The 23,757-nt window shown below is 46.6% G+C and overlaps 2 protein-coding genes across 2 annotated transcripts; both read right to left on the bottom strand.

Annotated features, from left to right (window-relative positions):
* Positions 1 to 13,069: 13,069 nt before the first annotated feature.
* LOC125541756 (uncharacterized) lies at positions 13,070 to 17,308 on the bottom strand. The gene is made up of 5 exons (XM_087544252.1): positions 17,026 to 17,308; positions 16,836 to 16,913; positions 16,683 to 16,750; positions 13,725 to 13,918; positions 13,070 to 13,465 (listed from the first exon to the last, which is right to left on the bottom strand). The coding sequence occupies exons 1-5, from the start codon at positions 17,202 to 17,204 to the stop codon at positions 13,343 to 13,345; spliced, it is 642 nt and encodes a 213-aa protein (XP_087400378.1). The 5' UTR covers positions 17,205 to 17,308; the 3' UTR covers positions 13,070 to 13,342.
* Positions 17,309 to 18,371: 1,063 nt separating this feature from the next.
* LOC125527697 (uncharacterized) lies at positions 18,372 to 21,018 on the bottom strand. The gene is made up of 7 exons (XM_048692216.2): positions 20,763 to 21,018; positions 20,485 to 20,626; positions 20,262 to 20,363; positions 19,729 to 19,844; positions 19,087 to 19,349; positions 18,900 to 18,990; positions 18,372 to 18,817 (listed from the first exon to the last, which is right to left on the bottom strand). Exons 1-7 carry the CDS (start codon positions 20,874 to 20,876, stop codon positions 18,443 to 18,445), a joined length of 1,203 nt encoding a protein of 400 aa, XP_048548173.2. The 5' UTR covers positions 20,877 to 21,018; the 3' UTR covers positions 18,372 to 18,442.
* Between the last annotated feature and the right edge of the window lie 2,739 nt (positions 21,019 to 23,757).

Raw genomic sequence — 23,757 nt, 5'->3', positions numbered from 1 at the left:
GTATCGACGTATCGTCGGACGGCTCCCTGGGCTCGTCAGATATAGATAGCGATCCACTTCCGACCGCCACCTCCCCTTGCCCTACAGACAACGCCGAGGTATTGTCTCAAGAGGCACCGGGTCAAGGGGAGACGGTCCCGGAGGCGCCTCGAGGCGACCTCCCGGATTCCGGGAGCAGAGGGAGCAAGGCTCCCGAGGGCTCCGAGTTCGGCCCTCAGCCGAACACCGCGCCGGAACCTCCGGTGGTTCCGGACTCAGGCAGGCGGCCTCCTTCCAAAAAGGGCAAGACGCCTGTGCCGGTGACCTCTGTCCATCCAAAGGCATCGGACACTCTGCTGGGAGCGCTTCGCAGCGCTTCCATCGACGAAGAGCACCGCACTATTATGAGTGCGGTGATCCAGAAGGTTCAGTCCACCAAGAGCGGACTGACTGAAGCCTGTGCCAGCCTTCTGACAGGCTTTGAGGTAAGTATATAGGAAAAATATTACCACATAGACAGTATCCCCTGATGCTTTGTTCAGTGTTCACAAAGAAAAGCCGAACAGAGGATCAAACAATATCGCAGGAGTCTAATATAAGTATGTCTATATGTGTATGCAGGCTTCGCTGCTGGCCTCTGCCACACTGACTGCGGAGGTCGCTGCACTGAAGCAGGACCTCGAGGGGTCCAAGGAAGAGCTCGGCCTTGCCAAGAGGCAGCTCGAGAAGAACAAAGGTAAGTAGTACCTAGTCTATGGATATATATATAAAAAGAATGCGATTGCAAAATGACAGGATCATCGTAAATTTGCCAGGGGCCACGACCGAGGTGGCGACCCTGAAGCAAGCGCTATCCGAGGCCAAAAACAAAGCGGCCAAGGAGCTCACCGAGTGGGAAAGGCATGAGGCACGGGTGGGCGAGGTGCAGCAAGAGCTCCACGCTCTCGTGACGAAGCACGAGGCGTTGGAGCTTGACTTGAAGACGCGAGAGTCCGAGCTTGCCACCGCCCTTGAAAGTGCAAAGAGTACCAAGGCCGAAGCACAGAAGGCCCTCCAGGAGATTGATGCGATGAAGAAGATAGCGGCGGGTAAGGCATTCTATATGCAAAGCAAGCATGTGAAAGTGAATTACTTGTTACTTACCTGAATCCGGAGCTCTCCAGGAGCATTCGCAGATTTGCCCCACAGCGTGTCGGATGCCGCACAGTTTTACCAGGACGAGGAGGGAAGCTCAACGGAGAAGCTGTTCTGGTCTCAGTATACTGGGACCGAACACCCGATGCCTCTGAGCGACCAGCTGAAGCAACCGGTCGAGCTGCACAAGGCGGCCGAACAGGCCATGAAGGGCTTTATAGTCCAGATGTGGCCTGGTGACGGCCTTCCCAACAGCTACTTCGGCCTGGTGAGGCGGCTTGTGGATGCCTGCCCACGGCTTGAAGTCATCAAGCAGTCCGTCTGCATCGAAGGTGCACGCCGGGCTTTCGCCCGTGTGAAAGTGCAATGGGCCAAGATGGACGCCGTGAAGCTGGTGAAGGAAGGGCCGCCGCAGGGCAAGGAGCATCGCCACCCCGAGATGTACTATGGGGGTGTCCTGAAGGGTGCCCGTCTCGTAGCGGACGAGTGTACGAAAGATGTAATATTTGAGTAAAATTGCTCGCGTGATCTTGTATTATGAAAACTTGTTCATATGCGCTATGCAACGCTTATCTGAATTTAAAATATTACCTTCTGTTCGGTTGTTTATCAAATCTGAGAGATGGCTAGTCGTCGGCTTCTGCCCCCATGCCACGAGTGCTAGGGTGTTCGGGATAAACCTGAGCACTCTTGTTCCCATTGTTGGGTCCTTTGAGGGAGGTGCTCAGCACAACGAACAAGGCAATCGGACCATAATGCGTTATCACTCTCACTTAGCCATAGAATTCTATAATTTTAAATTTTGGCGAAGCCCCTAGTATTCGGAAGGCCGAATTCGGGGCACGATACACGCCTTAAGCCGGACAGGGCCGACTCCTCGCTCTAAGCGGCATAAGTCTTTAGGGATTTGAAACCTCTCGAACAGCGACCAGTCTCTCGCCTTATCATGACAGTCAGTGTTAGCTTTCTCTACTGAGGTGCTTAGCCTAGCAGAACCGGGGCACAATCGCAGTAGTTCTCCCAGTGCTACCTTAGCCGATATAGCGGAACGTAAGGTACCAAAACATGGGAGCCGGGCAAACCCAACTATTGACCCAAGACATGATTCGGAGCTGATGCATATAATGCTATAAGTTCGGGGTGCCGCACTGTCGAAAGTGTTCAGACTTCTCACGCCGTATTATGGGGTATGCTTAAGCCCCTAGCGTATTGGCCGTACCAGAGTGTACGGGTGCTAGATGTCGTGAATGAACATATATATAAAAAGGAGGAATGCAATAATAGTCTTAATGCTATGCATTGTTTATTCAAAAAGGTGCGTTAAAGCAGAATGATACAAGTAGTGTGATAAGCAAAAAGTAGGACTGTTTGACATATCCCTTCCAAGGGCAAGCTGAGGAATAGTATTAAAGCAAATATTTCACTCGTTATTGTAATCCACCTAGGAGTTCCGTGGTGTGACGTAGCTTTCTGCCTCCTTGGTTGCTGCATCATGTGTTCGGCAATCATGCTGCCGGACAGAGTTTCTAGAGATTAAAGTCCTGAAAGAGAAAAATAACAAAGCGTGAAGCCCGTAGTGCGGTTTAAGCCGCGTATTGGGGCGTGCCGTAGTTGTGCCCCCCTCCCCTCCTGTGCCCATGGTATTTTTAATGCGTAATTATGTACACGTGGCATGAATTTTGCCGTTTGGCTGGGGCCGGGGTGGGGGCCGCATTGCTATGCGAGCTCGGGACATGCCAGGCGGTCTAGTTGCCGATTACTTCGGGCACGCTTGAAGTTGTCCGGGTCCATAATCACCAAACTAGTGGATTGCCTTAAGAGGCTGCTTTGCGCTTCTGCTGCGAGGGCCGCAGTGTGCTCCTCCATGCGGAGAGAGCGCTCTATGTTTCCATTGACTGTGATGACCCCCCGGGGTCCTGGCATCTTGAGCTTGAGATATGCATAATGCGGTACCGTATTGAATCTTGCAAATGCGGTTCGCCCGAGCAGTGCATGGTAGCCACTGCGGAACGGGACTGTGTCAAAGATTAATTCTTCGCTTCGAAAGTTATCCGGAGATCCGAAGACCACTTCCAGTGTTACTGAGCCTGTGCAATGGGCCTCTACACCTGGTATGACGCCTTTAAAGGTTGTTTTAGTGGGTTTGATCCTTGAGGGGTCTATACCCATTTTGCACACTGTGTCTTGATAAAGCAGGTTCAGGCTGCTACCGCCGTCCATTAGGACTCGAGTGAGGTGAAATCCGTCAATGATTGGTTCTAGGACCAGTGCGGCGAATCCGCCATGACGGATGCTAGTGGGGTGGTCCCTGCGATCGAAGGTGATCGGACAAGAGGACCATGGGTTGAACTTGGGGGCGACTGGCTCCAACGCATATACGTCCCTAAGCGCACGCTTCCGCTCCCTCTTGGGGATGTGGGTTGCGTATATCATGTTCACCGTCCGCACTTGTGGGGGGAACCTCTTCTGTCCTCCGGTGTTCGGCTGCCGGGGCTCCTCCTCGTCATCGCTATGTGGCCCCTTATCTTTGTTTTCGGCATTTAACTTGCCGGCCTGCTTGAACACCCAACAGTCCCTGTTGGTGTGGTTGGATGGCTTGTCGGGGGTGCCATGTATTTGACACGAGCGATCGAGTATACGGTCCAAACTAGACGAGCTCGGAGTGCTTCTTTTGAATGGCTTTTTCCACTGACCGGGTTTAGAGCCTTTGAATCCGACATGGACTGTCGTATCCTCGGTATTGTCGCTGTTAATGCGGCGCTTATGCTTGTTGCGACATGACCTGCCATTGCCGTCCTTGGTATCAAAAGTACCATGGTTCTTTGATATGTTATTACTGTGAGCCAGCCAGCTGTCTTCTCCCGCGCAAAAGCGGGTCATGAGGGTCGTGAGGGCTGCCATAGATTTCGGCTTTTCCTGGCCAAGGTGCCGGGCTAGCCACTCGTCACGGATGTTGTGCTTGAAAGCTGCTAGGGCCTCTGCATCCGGGCAGTCGATGATTTGATTTTTCTTTGTTAGGAACCGTGTCCAGAATTGCCTGGCCGATTCCTCTGGCTGCTGAATTATGTGGCTCAAGTCATCGGCATCTGGTGGTCGCACATAAGTGCCCTAAAAGTTGTCGAGGAATGCGGCTTCCAGATCTTCCCAACAGCCAATGGACTCTACTGGCAAGCTGTTGAGCCAATGCCGAGCTGGTCCTTTGAGTTTGAGTGGGAGGTATTTGATGGCGTGTAGGTCATCACCGTGGGCCATGTGAATGTGCAGGAGGAAATCCTCGATCCATACCGCAGGATCTGTTGTGCCGTCATATGATTCTATATTTACGGGTTTGAAACCCTCTGGGATTTGATGATCCATTACTTCGTCTGTGAAGCATAAGGGGTGTGTGGCGCCTCTGTACTGGGCTATATCGCGACGCAGCTCGAATGAGTCTTGCCCGCTGTGTTCGGCCCGGCCGGACTTACTTTTACTGTATCCAGCGTGACGATTATCGTCTCGCATGGTGGCGCGCCCTCGTGATCCGTAGATCGATCTTGCATGTTTTTCTTTGTCCTCCAATACGTCTCACAGGTCTGGCGTATTTCCCCATGCCTTTTTATTTGAATGACGTCGGGGTGCGGGCTGAGCTTTTGGCTGGAATGTCTCTCTGTCGCGGCCACGAGGTGGCCGATCAGCCGCGTCATACGCCGGGGATGTAGGTTTTGGTGCTTCCTTCTCCAGTCGGAGTAGCAACCTGCGTTTTGGGTAACTCTTGGAGGGGTGTTCGAGTTTATACTCTTCGGCCGCCAGGACTTCGGTCCATTTGTCAGCTAGCAAATCTTGATCGGCTTGAAGCTGCTGCTGCTTTTTCTTAAGGCTATTTTTCATGGCTATAAGCCGGCGCTTGAAGCGCTCTTGTTCGACGGGATCCTCTGGCACGGCGAATTCGTCATTGGCGAGGCTTGCCTCGTCTTCGGAGGGGGGCATGTAATTATCATTCTCCGCCTCTCCATCTGCCACTCTCTCAGGAGGGCTGGCTCCTCCATCCTCCTGCTCTAAATCTTGCTGGAGGGGATTGTTTTTATCTTTGGCACTATCGGGAGTGCTATTATCTCCAGTGCCGGTATCACCACTTTTGCCTTGGCGGGACTTAGAGCGGCGCCGCTGACGCCGGCGCTTGGGTTGCTTCTTGGAGGGGTCATCCTCCGTTGTCTCGTCGCCATTGCCTTCTTTGGGTGTGTCCACCATGTATATATCATATGATGAGGTGGTTGTCTAGTGCCCTGTGGGCAGTAGTTCCTCTTCGACTCCCGCATCGTCGTCCATACCGTCGATGTCTTCGGAGTCGAAGTCGAGCATGTCGGTTAAGTCATCGACAGTGGCTACTAAGTGGGTGGTGGGTGGGCGGCGAATTTCTTCGTCATCCGCATCCCAATCCTGCCGGGCGTAGTTCGGCCAGGATCCTTCTGACAAGGAAAGAGACCTTAATGAGTTCAGTATGTCGCCGAAGGGCGAGTGCTGAAAAATATCCGTGGAGGTAAACTCCATGATCGGCGCCCAATCGGATTCGATAGGAATGGGCGCAGGCGGTTCAGAGTCCGTGGCCGAAGAAGGATCCGGCAGTTTGGCGACACAGCTCTTATGAAGGGTAAGGTTGATATTCGGCTCGATCGCCGCAGAGGGTGTGGCCTATGTGACGGGGTCTATCCACCCGTCCTTGGATGGCGAAACTGGCTCCGAATTGAGGGTCGGAGCGGCTGGCGGTGCGATCTCCTGAATACGGTCCGATGGTAGAGCTAAATCATACTCATCGTGACCGCGTGGCGCACAAGGCAGGGGCTCGAATCCGTCGAAGATCAAGTCTCCACGAATATCGGCCGTGTAGTTTAAGCTTCCAAACCTGACCTGATGGCCAGGGGCGTAACTTTCGATCTACTCCAGATGGCCAAGCGAGTTGGCCCGCAGTGCGAAGCCGCCGAACACAAAGATCTGTCCGGCGAGAAAAGTCTCACCCTGGACTGCATCGCTATCGATGATTGTAGGAGCCATCAAGCCTAACGACGACGACACAGAGGAACTCTCAATGAAAGCACCAATGTCGGTGTCAAAACTGACGGATCTCGGGTAGGGGGTCCCGAACTGTGCGTCTAAGGCGGATGGTAACAGGAGGCAGGGGACACGATGTTTTACCCAGGTTCGGGTCCTCTTGATGGAGGTAAAACCCTACGTCCTACTTGATTTATTCTTGATGATATGAGTATTACAAGAGTTGATCTACCACGAGATCGGAGAGGCTAAACCCTAGAAGCCAGCCTATGGTATGATTGTATGTTGTCCTACGGACTAAAACCGTACGGTTTATATAGACACCGGAAAGGGCTAGGGTTACACAATGTCGGTTACAAAGGAGGAGATATACATATCCGTATTGCCTAGCTTGTCTTCCACACCAAGTAGAGTCCTATCCGGACAAGAGACGAAGTCTTCAATTTTGTATCTTCATAGTCCAACAGTCCGGCCAAAGGACATAGTCCGACTGTCCGGAGACCCCCTAATCCAGGACTCCCTCAGTTGTCCTTTGAATTGTTTATCTTGATGATCACAGTTTGATTATCACAGTTCATCAGGATAGGGGGTATTGGTTTTTCAACCATAGGTAAGTCCATCAAGAGTTCACAAAGCCACTTTGCTTCAACAGTGGCAGTGTCTAATGCTGTGAGTTCTGCTTCCATAGTTGACCTCGTTAAGATGGCCTGCTTGCAAGACTTCCATGAAACAGCGCCACCACCAAGTGTAAAAACATAGCCACTTGTGGCCTTAATGTCATCAGCATTAGATATCCAGTTTGAGTCACTATAACCCTCCAGTACCCTTAGATACCCGGTGTAGTGAATCCCATAGCTCACGGTGCCTTTCAAATAGCGCACAACTCTCTCAAGCGCATGCCAATGATCATCTCTCGGTTTTGACACAAACCGACTCAGCTTGCTCACAGCAAAAGAGATGCCAGGCCTCGTGGCACTCGCCAAATACATAAGCGAGCCAACAATCTGAGAATACCTCAGTTGATTTCTAGCAATCCGTCGGTTCTTTCGAAGCAACACACTAGCATCATATGGAGTTGGAGAAGGCGTGCAGTCGCTATACCCAAAACGACTCAAGACCTTTTCCACATAGTGAGACTGAAGCAGTGTGATCCCACCATTCTCATCTCTCAACAGCTTGATGTTTAAGATAACATCAGTTACTCCTAGATCCTTCATCTCAAAACAGCGAGATAAGAAATTCTTAACCTCCTTGATTAAATCAAGTTTGGTTCCAAAGATCAGTATGTCGTCGACATACAGACAAAGAATAACTCCTTCGCCCCCACCATAGCGATAGTACACGCACTTGTCACCATTGTTTACTACAAAGCCGGCAGCAGTTAATGTTCTTTCGAACTTCTCATGCCACTCCTTAGGAGCTTGTTTAAGGCCATATAAAGATTTTAATAACTTCCACACCTTTCCTTCCTGACCAGGTACTACAAAACCATCTGGCTGATCCATGTAAATTTCCTCCTTCAACTCTCCATTGAGGAAAGCTGTCTTAACGTCCATTTGATGAACGAGAAGACCATGTGAGGCAGCCAGTGATAGTAGCACCCGAATTGTGGTCAGTCTAGCCACGGGTGAGTAAGTATCAAAGAAGTCTTCACCTTCTTTCTGGGTATAACCCTTGGCCACAAGCCGTGCCTTGTACTTTTCAATCGTACCATCAGGTCTAAGATTCTTCTTGAACACCCACTTACATCCTACAGGTTTGCACCCATAAGGATGGTCAGTGATCTCCCAAGTACCGTTAGCTAAGATAGAATCCATCTCGCTACGAACAGCTTCCTTCCAGTAGTCAGCATCAGGAGATGCATAGGCTTCTGAAATAGTCCTGGGTGTGTCATCCACAAGGTACACAATGAAATCATCACCAAAAGACTTTGCAGTCCTCTGTCTCTTTCTCCTCACAGGAGTTCCATTGTCACCCTCAACAGGATTCTCAACGTGTTCCATCGCAATAGTGGGTTCAGGAATTACAGCGAATTCCTCACTAGATGGAGTAGGTATCTCCTGATTTGATGAACTCGACATATCCTTCATAGGAAATATGTCCTCAAAGAAAGTTACATCATTCGACTCCATAATCGTACCAACATGCATGTCGGATACCTCTGATTTTATTATCAAAAATCTATAGCCAATGCTATGAAAAGCATAGCCCAGAAGAACACAATCCACGGTTTTTGGTCCAAGCTTGTGCTTCTTGGGAATTGGTATATTGACTTTCGCCAAACAACCCCAGGTACATAGGTAAGATAGTTTCGATCTTTTCCTTTCCCATTCCTTAAACGGAGTCATGGTCTTATGCTTTGTGGGAACTCGGTTTAGGACATGACACGCAGTCATTAGCGCCTCCCCCACCATTCCTTGGAAGACCCGATGTGTCTAACATGGTGTTAACCATATCAGTTAGAGTTTGGTTCTTTCTTTCGGCTACCCCATTTGACTGAGGTGAGTAGGGAGGCGTCCTCTCATGGATTATACCATGTTCCGCACAAAACAGATCAAATTCATTGGAAAAATACTCTTCACCACGATTAGACCTGAGCCATTTAATTTTTCGATCAGGTTGGTTCTCTGCCTCAGCTTTATAGTTTTTGAAGAAAGTTAAAGCCTCATCTTTTGATTTCAGAAGATACACATAACAATATCTAGTGGAGTCATCAATCAACGTCATGAAGTATCTCTTTCCACCTTTTTTCAACACGTCATTCATCTCACAAAGATCAGAATGTATAAGTTCTAGTGGCGCCAAGTCTCTTGCCTCTGCAGTCTTATGGGACTTGCGAGGTCGCTTAGCTTGCACACATACTTGGCACTTAGAGCCTTAGACAGTAGAGATTTTCGGAATTAAATTCATATTGTCTAGCCGCGTCATGCAACCAAAGTTAATGTGACAAAGTCATGAATGCCAAATATCAAACTCATTGTTGTGGCAAACATTATTAGTAACTTTAGTGCAAACATCTGACAAAGATAGGCGGAACAAGCCTCCGCTCTCATAGCCTTTTCCAACAAATTGTCCATACTTAGAAATTACAACTTTATTGGATTTGAAAACCAACTTAAAACCATCTCGACATAAACGGGAACCGCTAACAAGATTTTTATTTATGAACGGCACATGATGAACGTTCTTCAGACGCACAGTCTTCCCCGAAGTAAACTTCAGATCGACCGTACCAACACCTCGAACGATGGCATGTGACCCGTTCCCCATCAGCACGGGTGAAGTCCCTATTGCCTGGTAAGAAGAAAAGATGGAGGCGTCAGCACAAACATGTACATTGGCACCAGTGTCAATTAACCAATCAGGGGATTGAAATACTGAAAGGATGGTAGGCAAAATACCGTACCCTGATTCCTTCATACCAATATCACCGATGACAACATTAGCGGACTTGCCGCTCTTCTCATGTCCGCGCTCCTCAAAGCGGTTAGGGCACTTCAGAGCCCAGTGATTAGGATCACCGTAGACATGGCAAAGTCCCTTCCCCTTCTTATGAGAATTATTTTTGAAGTTGGTAGAATGTGATGGCTTGTTCTTTGTATCGAACTTGCCTTTGCCCTGAGTTTGGTTCTTATTGTTTTTGAACTTGTTGGGCTGGGAGTTCTTCTTCTATACCATGTGGGCACTAGAAGCTCCCTCAGCAACTCGAGCACGTGTGTCCTTTGCTCTCGCCTTCTCTTCAACATCAAGAGTACCAATGAGATCCGCAACGGAAAACTCCTGCCTCTTGTGTTCCAGGGAAGTAGCAAAATTGTTCCACGAAGGTGGAAGTTTGGCAATGATGCCTCCGGCAACAAATTTGTCCGGCAACACACACTTGAAGTACTCAAGTTCTTTTGCGAGCGACTGTATCTCATGAGCCTGCTGTACAACAGAGCGCTCATCAGTCATCTTGTAGTCATAGAATTGCTCCATGACGTACAACTCGTTGCCGGCGTCCGAGGAACCAAACTTGGCCTCGAGCGCAGCCCACATGTCCTTGTCATTTTCAAATGACATATACAAATCCACAATGGAATCATCCAGAACACTAAGAAGAGCGCCTTTAAAGAGAGTATCGATCTTCTCAAAAGCTTCCAGTTGTGCTGGATTAACATCGCCCTCAGGCTTGCCCTTGGTGGCGTCATAGCAGCCCATGGTCTGAAACCAGTAGACTGCTCTTGTGCGCCACCTCTTATATTGCGCCCCCTTAAAGGCGGGCCGCTTTAGATGCGCAGCAAAACCACTCAGAGTAAATTGCCTATAATCAGGTTTTTGGATTGTTGGAAGTATGAGCAAGTTACTACGAGATTTAATCCGAATAATTAGAAGATAAATCATGACTACAGTAGCAGAGATTAAACTAATCATGCGAAGTAGCATAGCAGATGAACAGATCACATCTAGGGCACATACTAGAAACATGAATTCTACCACGATCTCGAACAGGAAGGATAGAATCACATACGGTGCAGCGGGAGCAGCACCGCCGGTGTTGACGTTGTCGCCCATGTCGTCGAGGATGAGGTTGCCGAGGTCGGGGAAGAAGTCGTCGCTGCCAGCAGTCGCGCGAGTGCGCTCCCCAAAAACTTGATCGCCCCTCTCCCGTACAGGATCACGAGAGGCGGGGTTCCGGAGGCCTGCTGTCCCTTGTCCCGGTGCACGCCGAAAGGAGGGATGGAGAAGACTTGCTTGGCGGCGCAATGATCTGGAACGGTGGTGAGAAACCATACGAAGCGGCGGCGGCTAGTGTAGACGTCCGTCTGACTAGCTCTGTCCTCACGTCCGAGTCATCACGATCCAAAAGAGTCGGAAACGGTTCAGTAATTAACGCGTCCATTAGTTATTAATTAATGACTCACTAATTTTCCCAAACAGCAAAAATATAGACAACATGCATAGCTCTGTCCTCGGCTCGGCGCAACCCGTGGCGCGGCGAGCGAGGAGGAGGAGCGCGCGTGTAGGTCTCCTCTTCTCATGCTCATACAAGTGGCAGAAGAGCTCACCTTATAAAGAGGTGCAACTCTCTCTCAACTTCCGGGGTGGGACTAAACTTTAGCCTCACTCACTCCACTCACATGTGTGCATGAATGGGCCAAGAGAATTTCAGAATTTTAGTTGGGCTTTGAGCCAAAGGCCTACTAGCAAAATTCCAACACCAACTAATGAAAGAGTTGTATTACAAGTATCTATGTGTGCTGCCACGGGAATTGGAGCTGCTGAAAATACATTTACAATGAATGTGCAGATCAGCAATATTATTGCAACTACCCTGATTGATAGTGGAAGTACTTCTGCTTTTATTTCTCCATAAGTACAACATCTCTAATTTAATGTACTCCCTCCTTCCATCTATATAGGGCCTAATGCGTTTTTCAAGACGACTTTTGACTATTGACAAGATTAATAATACATGACACGCATAATGTGAAAATTATATCATTAAAATCTCCTTTCACATACGAATTTGACGACATGCTTTGTGTAAGTTGCATGTCATATATTGTTGCTCTAACATTTGGTCAAAGTTAGCATCGAAAAACACATTAGGCCCTATATAGATGGAAGGAGGGAGTACGACGTTTTTACAGTTTAAATTGAACATCTTACATTAAGTTTCAGAGGAAGTGGGAGTAGTAAACAAGCTAGATTGCTCTCCTGCTTCTACTGCCAAAATTAAAGTATTGGTTGCTAGTGGAGGTGTTCTTTGGAGTGAATTCACTTGCTTTAATTGAAACTATCATATCCAGGTAGAGAATTTTATTGACACTTTCAGAATTCTAGTACTGAAGGATATGACATAATTTTGGGAGCTGGTTGGTTAAAGAGATATAATCCAGTGGAAATAAATTAATATAACAATGGTGACGCAGATCACAAGCTTGGAGGGACAAATGATTACTATTGTTGTGGATGATAACATACCTCTATCCCCTCCAATACAAGCTACCAACACACCTGAAAAGTCACTAGAGCAAGCAGTATGTGGGCTGTTTTTGTACATTGTTGCTACATCAGAATTCAGAGGAGTCAACTTTCAAGCAACAGTTTCCACCAGTAATAGAGGAATTATTGGATTTATTACAATGATTTATTTCAGGAGCTCACAGAACTTTCACCTCCTTGTGACTGTGCTATACCACTTAATTCTGATACTAAAATCATAACTCAGAGAGCATATAGAATGCCACACCATCTTAAGGATATTTTGCAAACAATAATTAAAGAAATCCTGATAATTGGTGTTATACAGCTTAGTTGCAGTCCATATTCTTCCCCTGCTTTGCTAGTGAAAAAATAAGTATGAAACTTGGAGGCTATCCATTGATTATATAAAGCTTAACTCTCAAATTATTTAAAACAAGTATCCAATCCCAATTGTTGAATATTTACTTGATGAATTGCAAGGAGCAGAATTATTTTCCAAGATAGCAATGAGGAGTGGATATCACCAAATCAAAATGAGACCCGGGGATGTTGCAAAAACTGCACTTCTACTCATGTGGGGCATTATGAATATGTAGTGATCCCTTTTGGGCTCACAAATACCCTTGTCACATTTCAGTCCTTAATGAATGTAGTGCTAACTCCTTATCTATGAAGAATTGTAATTGTTTTCTTTGATGACGTATTAATATATAGTGTTTCTCCAAAAGAACATATGCAACATCTATCTACTATATTTGAAACACTTATAATCAACAAGTTGTTTGCTAAACTGGAGAAATACTCATTTGCACATGATCAAGAGGAGTATGTAAGGTACATTATGTCTACCAAAGGAGTGGCTAGAGACCCAACTAAAATTCAAGCACATAATACAATGTCATGGATTGTTTTTGGTACACAGGTGTAGACTGTTCCTCGGCGGGCTTTGATGGATGCAAGACCATCATTCAATGCGATGCTTTCTGATCAAAGAACATACATTGCAGCTAACCATCTCATCCCTAATGGGAGGCTAAAAGTGGTCCAATAAAGCTACCACATGCGAAAATAGTTCAAAGTCGGATAAGCGGTAGCCTTGTGCTTCAATATTGGTTTGGTTTCTATGAAATGGAATAGGGAATCCGATCCGTGATCATCTTAAACAGGGAAAAGAATAGTACAAAGTAATATCTGCATTTTGCCTCGATACTCTGTTAACACCTACTAGTAGTAAGTGTTACTTCTGTTTCCTATCGCCATCGTCTCCTCTCACAGAGTTCTTTCTCAATGATCTCTCCTTCTTGACCTTCTCAATTACAGAATCCACTACGGAATCCATCTCTTTCTCTATCTCATCGACCTGCGTTGAACCAGGGAAAAAAGGTTAGTCCTTCCAAAAAAAAGGGAAAAAGGTTAGTAATTCCACACATAAAAGGTCAAATATCTTGACATAGTAAGCACCACACATTTTAATTAATTTCCTCGAACCAAATAGAGATTAGTTGCCATGTAGTGCATTAAGATTTTCCCTTTAAAAAATACCATTGATCTTTTTCTAATTAAAAATGCCATTGAGCTTAAAACCGGGGAGTAATAAATTAGTAGGAAGTTAACCTAACCTTCTCGATTAGGGCCTCGGCTTTCTCCGCGTCCTTCTCAATTTCATCTGCGATGGCCTTGATCCTGGATGCTGCCTTTTTTACGTTATCATTACCGGGAAATGCTTCAGAGACATCGTCAGCAATTTTCTCAGCTGCCTCAGCCACTTTTTCGACCACCTCAATTGCTACTTCTGCCGTCTGCTCAACCTTATCTATTGTATGTGATTTACACACATGGAGTGAAGTTAAAATCAAGATGCACGCTAAGATCGACATAATTTGGGAGTATTATTTTCAGAGCAATGTTACTGTATTTTTTTCTTCCAAGTAAAATGTGTCATTTCATCATGAAAATTTTCATGCACATAAAAGGCATAAACATGTACTGATGTTAGAAAAAAAATCATTCTTAACGATTTTTACTGTGTGACAAGCTTTTCATGAGTTTGCGAGGACAATGCTGGCTTGTATCTCCAAACGAATAAAATTCCTCTTAAAATTCTAACATTTCTATGCAATTGTATCTAAATTTTGTCCTTGCGAAAAAACAATTTATAAAGAGGAAATGGCTAGGGTCTCCCTTTTGTGCTTTTGTGATCATTGTGAGAAAGGGTTGTGGGATCAGATCACTCTTGAGCACTAATATGGGACCAGAATCAGAACGATGAGGGCGGGCGTTGGCTGGTGCGTGCTGTCTGGTTTCAACCCGCTCCCCCCGCGTCGCCCCCGCTCGGGCGACTCGGGCGGGATTGCAACCCTAGCCGCCGGGGGCTCCCTGTCCTTCCATCCCTCCCTCCGCCGCCGCCGGCCTATAGCCTGGGGGCTGACGACGGTGGCGGGGGCCTTCCCTCTCTCCTGCAGCATGGGGGCGGTGCGGAGCCCCGCGGCGTGTGGTGGCACGGCCGATCTAGCCTTGATGGCGTGGCGGGCCTGCCTTGACCGGCGGCGGCGCGGCGGCAGCCTCGGCCTAGGGTGGCGATGGTGGCGGGTGCGGCGGCCGGCCCTGCTTCGGGCAGCGGCCCTTGGCTGCGTTCGGCGGCAGCGGCCGGGTCTGCAGCGACGAACCATCTGACCTCGGATCGGCGGTGACGGCATGGAGGGCCTGGTGGTTGGGTCGGCGCCATGCCTGGTTTGCCCTCCGAACAAATCTGATCTGACCGATGTGGCCTGCTCGATGTGCGGCGGCTCAGATCGACAGCCATCCGTGCACAGATGCTTGATGGAGGTTCTTCGAGCGGATCCGGGTGAAAACCTCGTTCTCGGCTTGATGCCAAGACCGGCATTGGCGGCACTCTTTTGTGTCATTACCTTCTTGAAGGCATCGTCGTGGAGAAACTCCAGACCTCTACCCGCTACCTCCGGGGGAAACCGTAGATCAGTAGATCGGATGACGGCGACGCGTTGATGTCGTTTCCTCCTTGGGAGCATCATTCTTGGAGGCGTACACGGGATCGAGGGACCAGTGGGCGGCTTTTTTGGTGGAGGTGCTTCATCCTACACATTGATGACGGCGGATCTCAGCGGATTGGCGCAGTGGACACTCGGCGCCCGATGCGCGGTGATGGACTCGCGCGGGAGGAGGTAGTTGTCTCGCGTCATGGTGGCGTCGATGGCAGAGTGGCCTGACAAGGTAGAAGCCTCAATATCTGCTCTGAAGACGGACCTGTGGAAGATGGCGGCGACGACACATGTGAGTGCGTCAAACCAGTTTATGCCCCAGACCCGGTATGTGGCTCGACTGGGGCTTCTGGCTTTTGATGATAGGCTTAGGTGAGTGGTCTCGGTATTTGGCCCAGCTAGCACCCCTTCATCATATGGATATGAGTAGTGGCATATGTTGTCAAGATGGCGGATTCAAGCATATTGTTGTAATACTTTGTAAGGTCCTCGAGAATAATTAATAAAGTGACCGTATGCATTTCCTAGATGCAGAGGCCGGGGGTCATCCTCCTTTTCTAAAAGAAAACTCTTTTTGGCAGTTTTATAGTTAGCCTCAGACTGAGAAGTGCATGGATGAACCTGGGTACATATCAACCCATTTTGGAAAATACATTTTGCAATGTCAAAAAATTCTGAAAAGGGTGCACGCGGACATCTCCATATTCCATGTGTGTGCAGAAAGTTTCACAGAAAAACAACTTTTTTTGTAGCCTATGCAAAAAAGACAAAATTTTGTGCCATGAAACGCTATTTAGAAGCAGTAAAATTTGCCTTTTTTACTGAGACAAAACAAAAATACTTTTTTACACAAAATTTTGTGCCGTGGACGTATCTTTGCCAACATGTATGCATATTTTTTAATAGAATTTTTGAACATTACAAAACACGTAAAAAGTACATTTTTGAAAAGCGGGTGCAGATGCCCCTGTGTGCAGATCGTCCACTCTCGCCTCAGGCTTTCCTTCCTGGGGTGATCGCGGCCCTTTGCTAGGTGATCTGGACTTGTCGGAACAAGGTATGTTTGGAGCATTGTGTGGTTTGCTCACCTTTGACAATGGTGCTGTCTATGTGCTCCTCCTGATCTAATACTTGGATAGGACTGAAGAATGAGGGTCACAAAGGAATCCTGATGGGTGCCGAATGTGGTGCAGAAGGCGCGCGATGCCTAGGGCCCTTAGCCTCTCTGGACGGTACGGTAGTGGAGTACCTGGTACTGTATCAGTACCCGATTCGCATATCCTTTTCGGCTGTGTTGCTCTTATTAGCCGCTCTGGACGGTAGTAGCTGGTACTATATCATGTTTTGGCACTCTGCCTCTTTTTCTATCTTCTGGGACTATGTTATTTCTGTTTTTTTAAGCCGAAACCATAGAACAATTGTTCTACAGTAATTTTCATTATAATAATATAAAACAGTATATGTACAAAGCAAAATAAAAGGACAAAGGACCTCTAAGAGGTGATTATCCAATGCTATGTTATTTCTGTTATGGAACTAATGGAAAAGGTAGTAGCCCACAAGTGGATTTGTATTTACCTTCCAGGGCTCTCATCTGTCTGTAAAGAGGTACTGCGGCAAAGAAGACACCGACGAGCATCTTCACCCTGAGAAGCTCGTAGCTCGTCAATGTGTGAAGGAAATCGACAGCAGATTCAGAAATACAGTGCATGTTAACACTTTTGTACTCACCATGAAGGCACGTTGGGAACTGGGAAGTTTCCTCCTGCTCGGTCTCCGGAGCTTGGACCAGCTGCGGCTGCGGGGATCCTGAACAAAATAGGTCAAATGTTACGTATGTAACAATCTTGTAAGATACTGCCATCAACATACAAGCTAGTAGGAAGCTTAGACAGGGTGATCAGAACATCAGTACACTCACCGTGTTGCTCCTCTGGTCGTCGGCTGGACACGGTTGATGCCCCGCGACTTGATCGCCAAGCCGGCGAGGGCTTGCCGGCGACGAGGCGGTGCAGACACTAGTGAGCTCCGTCGTCGCCCAGAAACCTCCGGACTGCATGGCAAGGATCCGGAGGCCAAGGAGCTAACGACGATCGCCATGACTGGGATCTAAAAGGATAAAGGAGCCGGCTTTCTTGAGCGTTGAAGCTACTAGTAGTACATGAGTTTATACTTTATAACTTGCACGATCCGATCCGATCCGATCCGATAAATACGAATGCAGTGTGCATATCGACCATATTTATTTATAGTAAATGGACAAGGTGACAACCAATGCCACATCACTGGGAGATACTCCGTATATTTAACTGCATGCTGTCCTCGTTGTCTGACCGCCGCACGCAGTCCGGCTCGACACTTCATCTCCATCTCTTATCATGGACGCCCTCTTGTATGAGCTCGCTATTAAGCTAACAATTTTATTTTATTTTGAGGTAACAATTGTGACCATAGGCTAGCGAAAGCAATCACGGAATCGTCAGCAAGGCCTTCTTTGCGAAGGGGGGAGGCAAAACCAAGCTGCTTCTTTTTTTCTTTTTTTTTGAGGGAAACTCTTCTTCTTTTTTTGAAGTGGGGAAAACCAACCTTTCTTTTTTTTCCCGACGAAAACTTCCGATAAAACCAAGCTTTCTTTGATGGCAGAGTAATAACATTGACAAAAGACCAAAACTACTAACATGTTTGTCCGAAACTACTTCTGTTGTATGAGTAACATGTTTCTCAGAGCTGATCCGGATCAGATCTTCATCACCACCATAATGCGTCGCTCCTAACGTGTCTGTTACAACTGGCTCTGTCGCTATTTTATTGCCTATAAATGAGCCAGGTCTAGCTTCTGGTAAGTTCATCTGTGACGAACCTCTCTTTCTCAGATCAGATCGCACATGCAGAGATCCGGGGCTAGGTGTTTTGGCGCGCAGGAGAAGGGGATGGGAAAGCAGAGAACAAGAAGAGAGACAGGGAACAGTAGATGAGATTCAGAGTCTACACATTTGATGCCTGTCTCAGGTTACAGCCACGCATAGATAGCCACCTAGCCTAGCCCCCCCCCCCCCCCCCCCCCATAGGGCCACTACACCCCAGGCACATCGAACCACTAACCCCGCTGGGCCACCACGGAGAACCTTCCCTGCCTGCTTTGTCACCTGCAGCTTCTGAGCACGGCACGGAAGATGCGAGCGTGACACAATCGTGCTAAAACTGAAGAATACTGGTCAGTCATCCTAGCCATGTCACCGTGCAAACCATCAGAACAGCAAAGCTCCCTTTTTGTAGATAGAAGCACATAATGACCATTAGTTTGGTTCGACACATGTGGTAAAAGAAGAATTCCCATCTCATGGTATTGGCATTGTCAAAGAAACCAGTTCAAATCGTCCATCCTCAACATTTTTCCCGGGGTTGACTGAAATCTGGAAGCAGAATGGACTATTCTTGCCTTGGTTCAGCAGGCATTTCATAAGAATGGGCCAGATAAGATGAAAATCAAGCTTTCTTTTGGTTCTCTTCCTTTTAGCAATGCCTATCTTGCCAGTGCCATCTAGCATCCCGGAAGTGCTTGAGCTGCCAGATTCACAAGTATCTACCAGCATGCAGTGCCGGCTATTGTAGCATTCGGACACATCATCTGCGCTAATATTAGAAAATAAAGCCTCTGCAACTTTATTCTTCACAACCACAGGAACTTGTCCAGTTTGGTCTTGCACATAGATCTGCAGATCGTGAAGATGTGTTTTTACTAATCTATTTTCAACAAAAGAAACTGTTTGAGGTTGGGTGCTAGAGATCTCTTACCATGAATGGTTTATATATCTGGCCAACAACATGGAGATACTTTGGATTATCTGGGCAATCAATTGGATAAGTACTGCCTCCATGAAGATTTCTGCAGAGAGTTTTATAAATCATGACAAGCAGAGCAATATAGATTTTAGGACATATAACTGATGAAATGTTGACAAGATGACATGCATGTGCATACTTTTGGTATAGAGGTAAACCACATAACTTGCATCCAGTAGTAATAAAATCTCTGACAATATCATTATGTCCATTCAAGGAATGTTTCTCAATGACTGATAATTGCCCCTTCATTTCAGGGCCAAGAGAACCCATTAACACAATTTTGCCAATAGATGCATAAATATTCAAGTTACATGGTTTGCTCTGAGGTAGTAGTTCTGAGATGGACAAGAGGTCTGTCGAATCATTTTTCATTCTTTCTTTCCAATTCTTCAACATCACCTGCGGTCAATATAGGAGTTTTATCACTTACATATTATAGATTATTAAAAGAAAATGTTAATGTTATAAGTTATCCAAGAAGACGAGTTAAATAATTATGATCTACTTCTATCGATAGAGAACTTATGGAGTAAAACCATGAATGCTTTGATTGTGTCGTTCATTTATTAACATCAACATAACAGGTGTAATTGTGATGTAAGATGAAGGGAAAACACAGGAGTGACATGCAAAGGATTATTATGACCATCTTATAAACAAGCTCATGTTAATGAGAATCCGTCGTTTGAACCTTTAAGCGGAATGTAAGGGCAGAAGGAAAGAATTGGATATGTAGATTGCTACCTATCCAAATCACACTGCCTTGGCAAATTTGTACCTGCTGATGATTTTCCGCACGAGTACGTTTGGTGTGTACGATCCACTCTGACACTCTTCTTAATTTTGATCTTGTAGCATTCCCGACTTTGCAATTAATTATGAATTCGTCAATTCCTAATAAAAGAGCCCATGTGTTAAGTTATCCAATAATACAGTTTCTTTTTCTTCTAGACACAATTATCTGCTCGAAAATAAATGTAGATGCTAACCTAAACATGAGCCCCACATAACAAGCAATATCAAGATAGAATATGCAGAGAGGAATATTTTTATAAGATGGAAAGAACAATTAATTGGAAACGTCTCGATTTCAAGAGCTGGCCAACGTTCAAATATAATGCCACCTTTTCCCATCAACAAAGCCCTTACCACTGTTAGTCTAATATATGTTTTCCAATTTCCTCAATAGTAAAGATGGTAAAAACATTATTGTGATTACTCCTGGGTCACCGCATTTTGAAGTAATACAACCAGGGCAGTGCCAGTAAAGACCAAAGAGCACCAGTGAATAAAACAAATGCAAACGCATACCTTCAGGTTGCACTAAATCTTTAGAGTTCATCAAAATTTGGACTGCAGACATCTGAGAAGCTCTTCCCTCCAAGCCATTTCTAAACTCTACTATCTTAATATCTGAAGCAAAAGAACGAGAACGTCTCACCATATGTTGTTACAGAGTAGATTGCAACTGAAAGCATTACACAGGTAAAATTGAGGTTAAAAGAGAGACCCCCTCGGATCCTCAGTTCCTTACTCTGCAACAGTAAGACATCGCCAGCGATTATGGTCGAGCTTGTATTGTTGGACCATAGAGAGACGGAGAAGCTCGACCTCGTGTCGTCACCAACCTCTAGAATAACTCTGTTATACGTCCTTCCGGTTGCGGCATTTTGTTCCTGGGAAAGCAGAGGCAGGATTCTAAGCCTCGGACGACATGACCAAAGATGCGTCGACATCGTATCACTCTCTTTTTTTCCTCAATGAAGAAGATAATTATTCTACTAAGTGGAAGGAAATAGGATTGCTCGTTACCTGGTGGGGAAGGACACGGCGAACGGACGCCAGGAGCTGTACGAATCCACCGACGTGGCCGGCGGCCGCCGACAGGTCGATCAGCGGCCCGTACCAGCTCACGACTGCTGCCATTTATAGGTTCGCAGCCGCGCCGCCGGTGGGGTAGAGTGGGGTCTTCCCTCGGAGCGAACTGTGGCGGGAGCGGCGGCGCCGCCGCCGCGTGAGGTCGGGTGGTCCGCCTCCCTCCTCCCAAAAGGTCGCGAATATGTTTTCCTTGCGCGCGAGGTTCCTGGGCCTCTGAAACAAGGCCCATAGCACTCGCGAAACCGCCGCAAGTCCGGCCCACATAGATACAGTGGAGATTCTCCAAAAAAAAAACAGACACGGTGGAGGATCTTCTAAAAAAACATTTATTATTTGCAGATGACGGTCTGCTGTTTTTCAAGGCGAATGGTGTGGGTGCTAATGAGGTTTCCCGGTTGTTGGTCACAAGTCAGCAGATAAATTATGACAAGTCTTCTATATACTTTAGTAAGGGTGTCCCAGAAGCAGTGTGAGGTGAGATGAAAGTACTGCTAAACATCCCTAATGAAACTTTTAATGAGAGATATTTGGGTATGCCATCTGATGTTGAGAATTCAAAGAATGGGGCCTTTAAATATCTAAAGGATAGGTTATGGAGTAAGGTCCAAGGCTGGATAGAGCGCACAATGTCAACAGCGGGTAAAGAAGTTTTTGTCAAAGCAGTGGCTCAGGCAGTACCAGTTTACTCCATGTCATGTTTTAAATTGCCTAGAGGTCTATGTGAGCACATAAACATGTTGATAAGGAAATTCTAGTGGGAAAGCAAGGATGGCCAACACAAGCCGCATTGGGTATCTTGGAAAGTTATGACGTAACCGAAAGGTATGGTGATTTGGGATTCAAAGATTTTGAATTATTTAATCTAGCAATGTTGGCAAAGACAAGCATGAAGACTTTTGCAACAACCAGAATCTTTGAGCGCCCATGTGTTGAAGAGCATCTATTATCCATCTTCACCCATATTGCATGCAAATCTAGGTAGCCATCCTAGCCAAATTTGAAGAGCTATTATAGAAGGCAGAGATATCCTGAAACAAGGTTTGATAAATATTGGTAATGGCAATACAACAAGTATATGAGAGGATAATCGGTTGCCGCGTGATGAGATGTTGAAGCCTTATGATGCTTGGTTACTAACCCTCCGGCCCTGGTTGCCGATTTGATCGATGCTACTTCCGCAACTTGGAATAGGCAGCGGGCACATGAGGTGTTATGCCAATGGATGTACCAATCATATTGGGGATACCATTGTGTACGAGGAACATGGAAGATTTATGGGGTTGGAACTTTGAGAGAAGCGGAGTATTTTCTGTACGGTCTGTGTATAGAATGCTAGTGGCGACTAAACAGAGGTGGGAGGCCTGGCTAGAGGGCACCGTTGGGTCATCAAGCACTACCAATGAGAAAAAGGCTTGTAAGACACTATGTAAAACACAAGTTCCTACTAAAATCAGAATGTTCCTTTGGTGTTTGTCGAAGCACTCAATCCCGACGGAAGACGTGAGAGCCCATCACCACATGACGAACTCTACCTCTTGCGGTTTATGTGGCTCGCCGGATTCATGGAGGCATTCGCTACTAGAGTGTGTAGTCGCTAGGTGTACTTGGGCCCTAGTGGACGGCGAGTTATCCTAGCAGCTAGTCGCCATGACAGAACCCAATGCAAGGCATTCGCTATTTTCGCCGATGGATTCCCTCTCACACATGCAGTTCATTCGAATAGTTGTGATGTTACGGGCTATCTGGTCTTTGAGGAGAAAGGAAATTTATGAGGGCATATTCCAAAGCCCACAAACTACTCAAATGTTCATTGACAGGTTCATTGCAGAACTAGATATCCTAAAGGAATCAATGCAAACACATAACACATGTCACGTCCAATATGCGACTCTATCCTAAAGGAACTCGAAGGTCCCACCAAGGATAGAACCGCATATTGACACGCTTTTGCAAGGTGGACATATTTACATCATACAATTACATAATAGTTGGGGATACATACAAAGGCACACAAATGCCACATGAATACATCAAACATCATACATGAGAACAACATCCAACTAGGGATGGAACACAAATAGAAATTCAAACGACATCCACCCTGCTAGCCCAGGCTGCCGACCAGGAACCTAACCCAAGATCGACGAAGAAGAAGAAGAACTCCAAAACAAGTAAACATCGCTCTCGCGTCAAGATCATCGCATTACCTGTACCTCCAATTGTTGTTGTAGTAATCTGTGAGCCGCGAGGACTCAACAATCCCATTACCATGGATATCAAGACTAGCAAAGCTTAATGGGTATGGAAAGGATAAGTGGTGAGGTTGCAACAGCGGCTTAGCAAAGTATGGTGGCTAACTCACGAATACAAGAGTAAGATGAGAAACTACGCGAACGGTCGCAAACTAGTAATGATCAATAAGTGATCCTGAACTACTTACGTTCAAACATAACCCAACCGTGTTCTCCTCTCGAACTCCCCCGAAAAGAAATAGTCATGGTTACACATGCGGTTGGTGTATTTTAATTGAGTTTACTTCAAGTTCACTACAACCGGATATTAACAAATTCCCATCTGCCACATAACCGCGGGCACGACTCTCGAAAGTTTAAACCCTGCAGGGGTGTCCCAACTTAGCCCATGACAAGCTCACGATCCGCGGAGATAATCCTCCATCTCGGGACCCTCCGATCGGACTCGGAATCCCGGTGCACAAGACATTTCGACAATGGTAAAACAACTCCAGCAAGTCCTCCCGGCGTGCTGATACATCTCCAACGTATCTATAATTTTTGATTGTTCCATGCTATTATATTATCTGTTTTGGATGTTAATGGGCTTTATTTTACACTTTTATATTATTTTTGGGACTAACCTATTAACCCAAGGCCTAGTGCAAATTGTTGTTTTTTTTGCCTATTTCAGTGTT

Source organism: Triticum urartu, chromosome 2A (assembly GCF_056163025.1).
Source record: "Triticum urartu cultivar PI428250 chromosome 2A, HENAU_Tu73, whole genome shotgun sequence".
Classification (NCBI taxonomy): domain Eukaryota; kingdom Viridiplantae; phylum Streptophyta; class Magnoliopsida; order Poales; family Poaceae; genus Triticum; species Triticum urartu.
Note: the sequence above shows the minus strand (reverse complement) of the source record. Positions and strands in the feature narration are given on the sequence as shown.

What these genes read in the sequence shown, in the direction of transcription:
- LOC125541756 (XM_087544252.1), bottom strand. Translation starts at nt 17,204, where the DNA reads ATGGCGATCGTCGTTAGCTCCTTGGCCTCCGGATCCTTGCCATGCAGT. An exon ending in ACGACCAGAGGAGCAACACG is followed by an intron (nt 16,914 to 17,025) that starts GTGAGTGTACTG and finishes TATTTTGTTCAG; the next exon opens with GATCCCCGCAGCCGCAGCTG. An exon ending in ACAGATGAGAGCCCTGGAAG is followed by an intron (nt 13,919 to 16,682) that starts GTAAATACAAAT and finishes CACATACAATAG; the next exon opens with ATAAGGTTGAGCAGACGGCA.
- LOC125527697 (XM_048692216.2), bottom strand. Translation starts at nt 20,876, where the DNA reads ATGGCAGCAGTCGTGAGCTGGTACGGGCCGCTGATCGACCTGTCGGCG. An exon ending in GCCGTGTCCTTCCCCACCAG is followed by an intron (nt 20,627 to 20,762) that starts GTAACGAGCAAT and finishes CTGCTTTCCCAG; the next exon opens with GAACAAAATGCCGCAACCGG. An exon ending in GGTTTACCTCTATACCAAAA is followed by an intron (nt 18,991 to 19,086) that starts GTATGCACATGC and finishes AACTCTCTGCAG; the next exon opens with AAATCTTCATGGAGGCAGTA.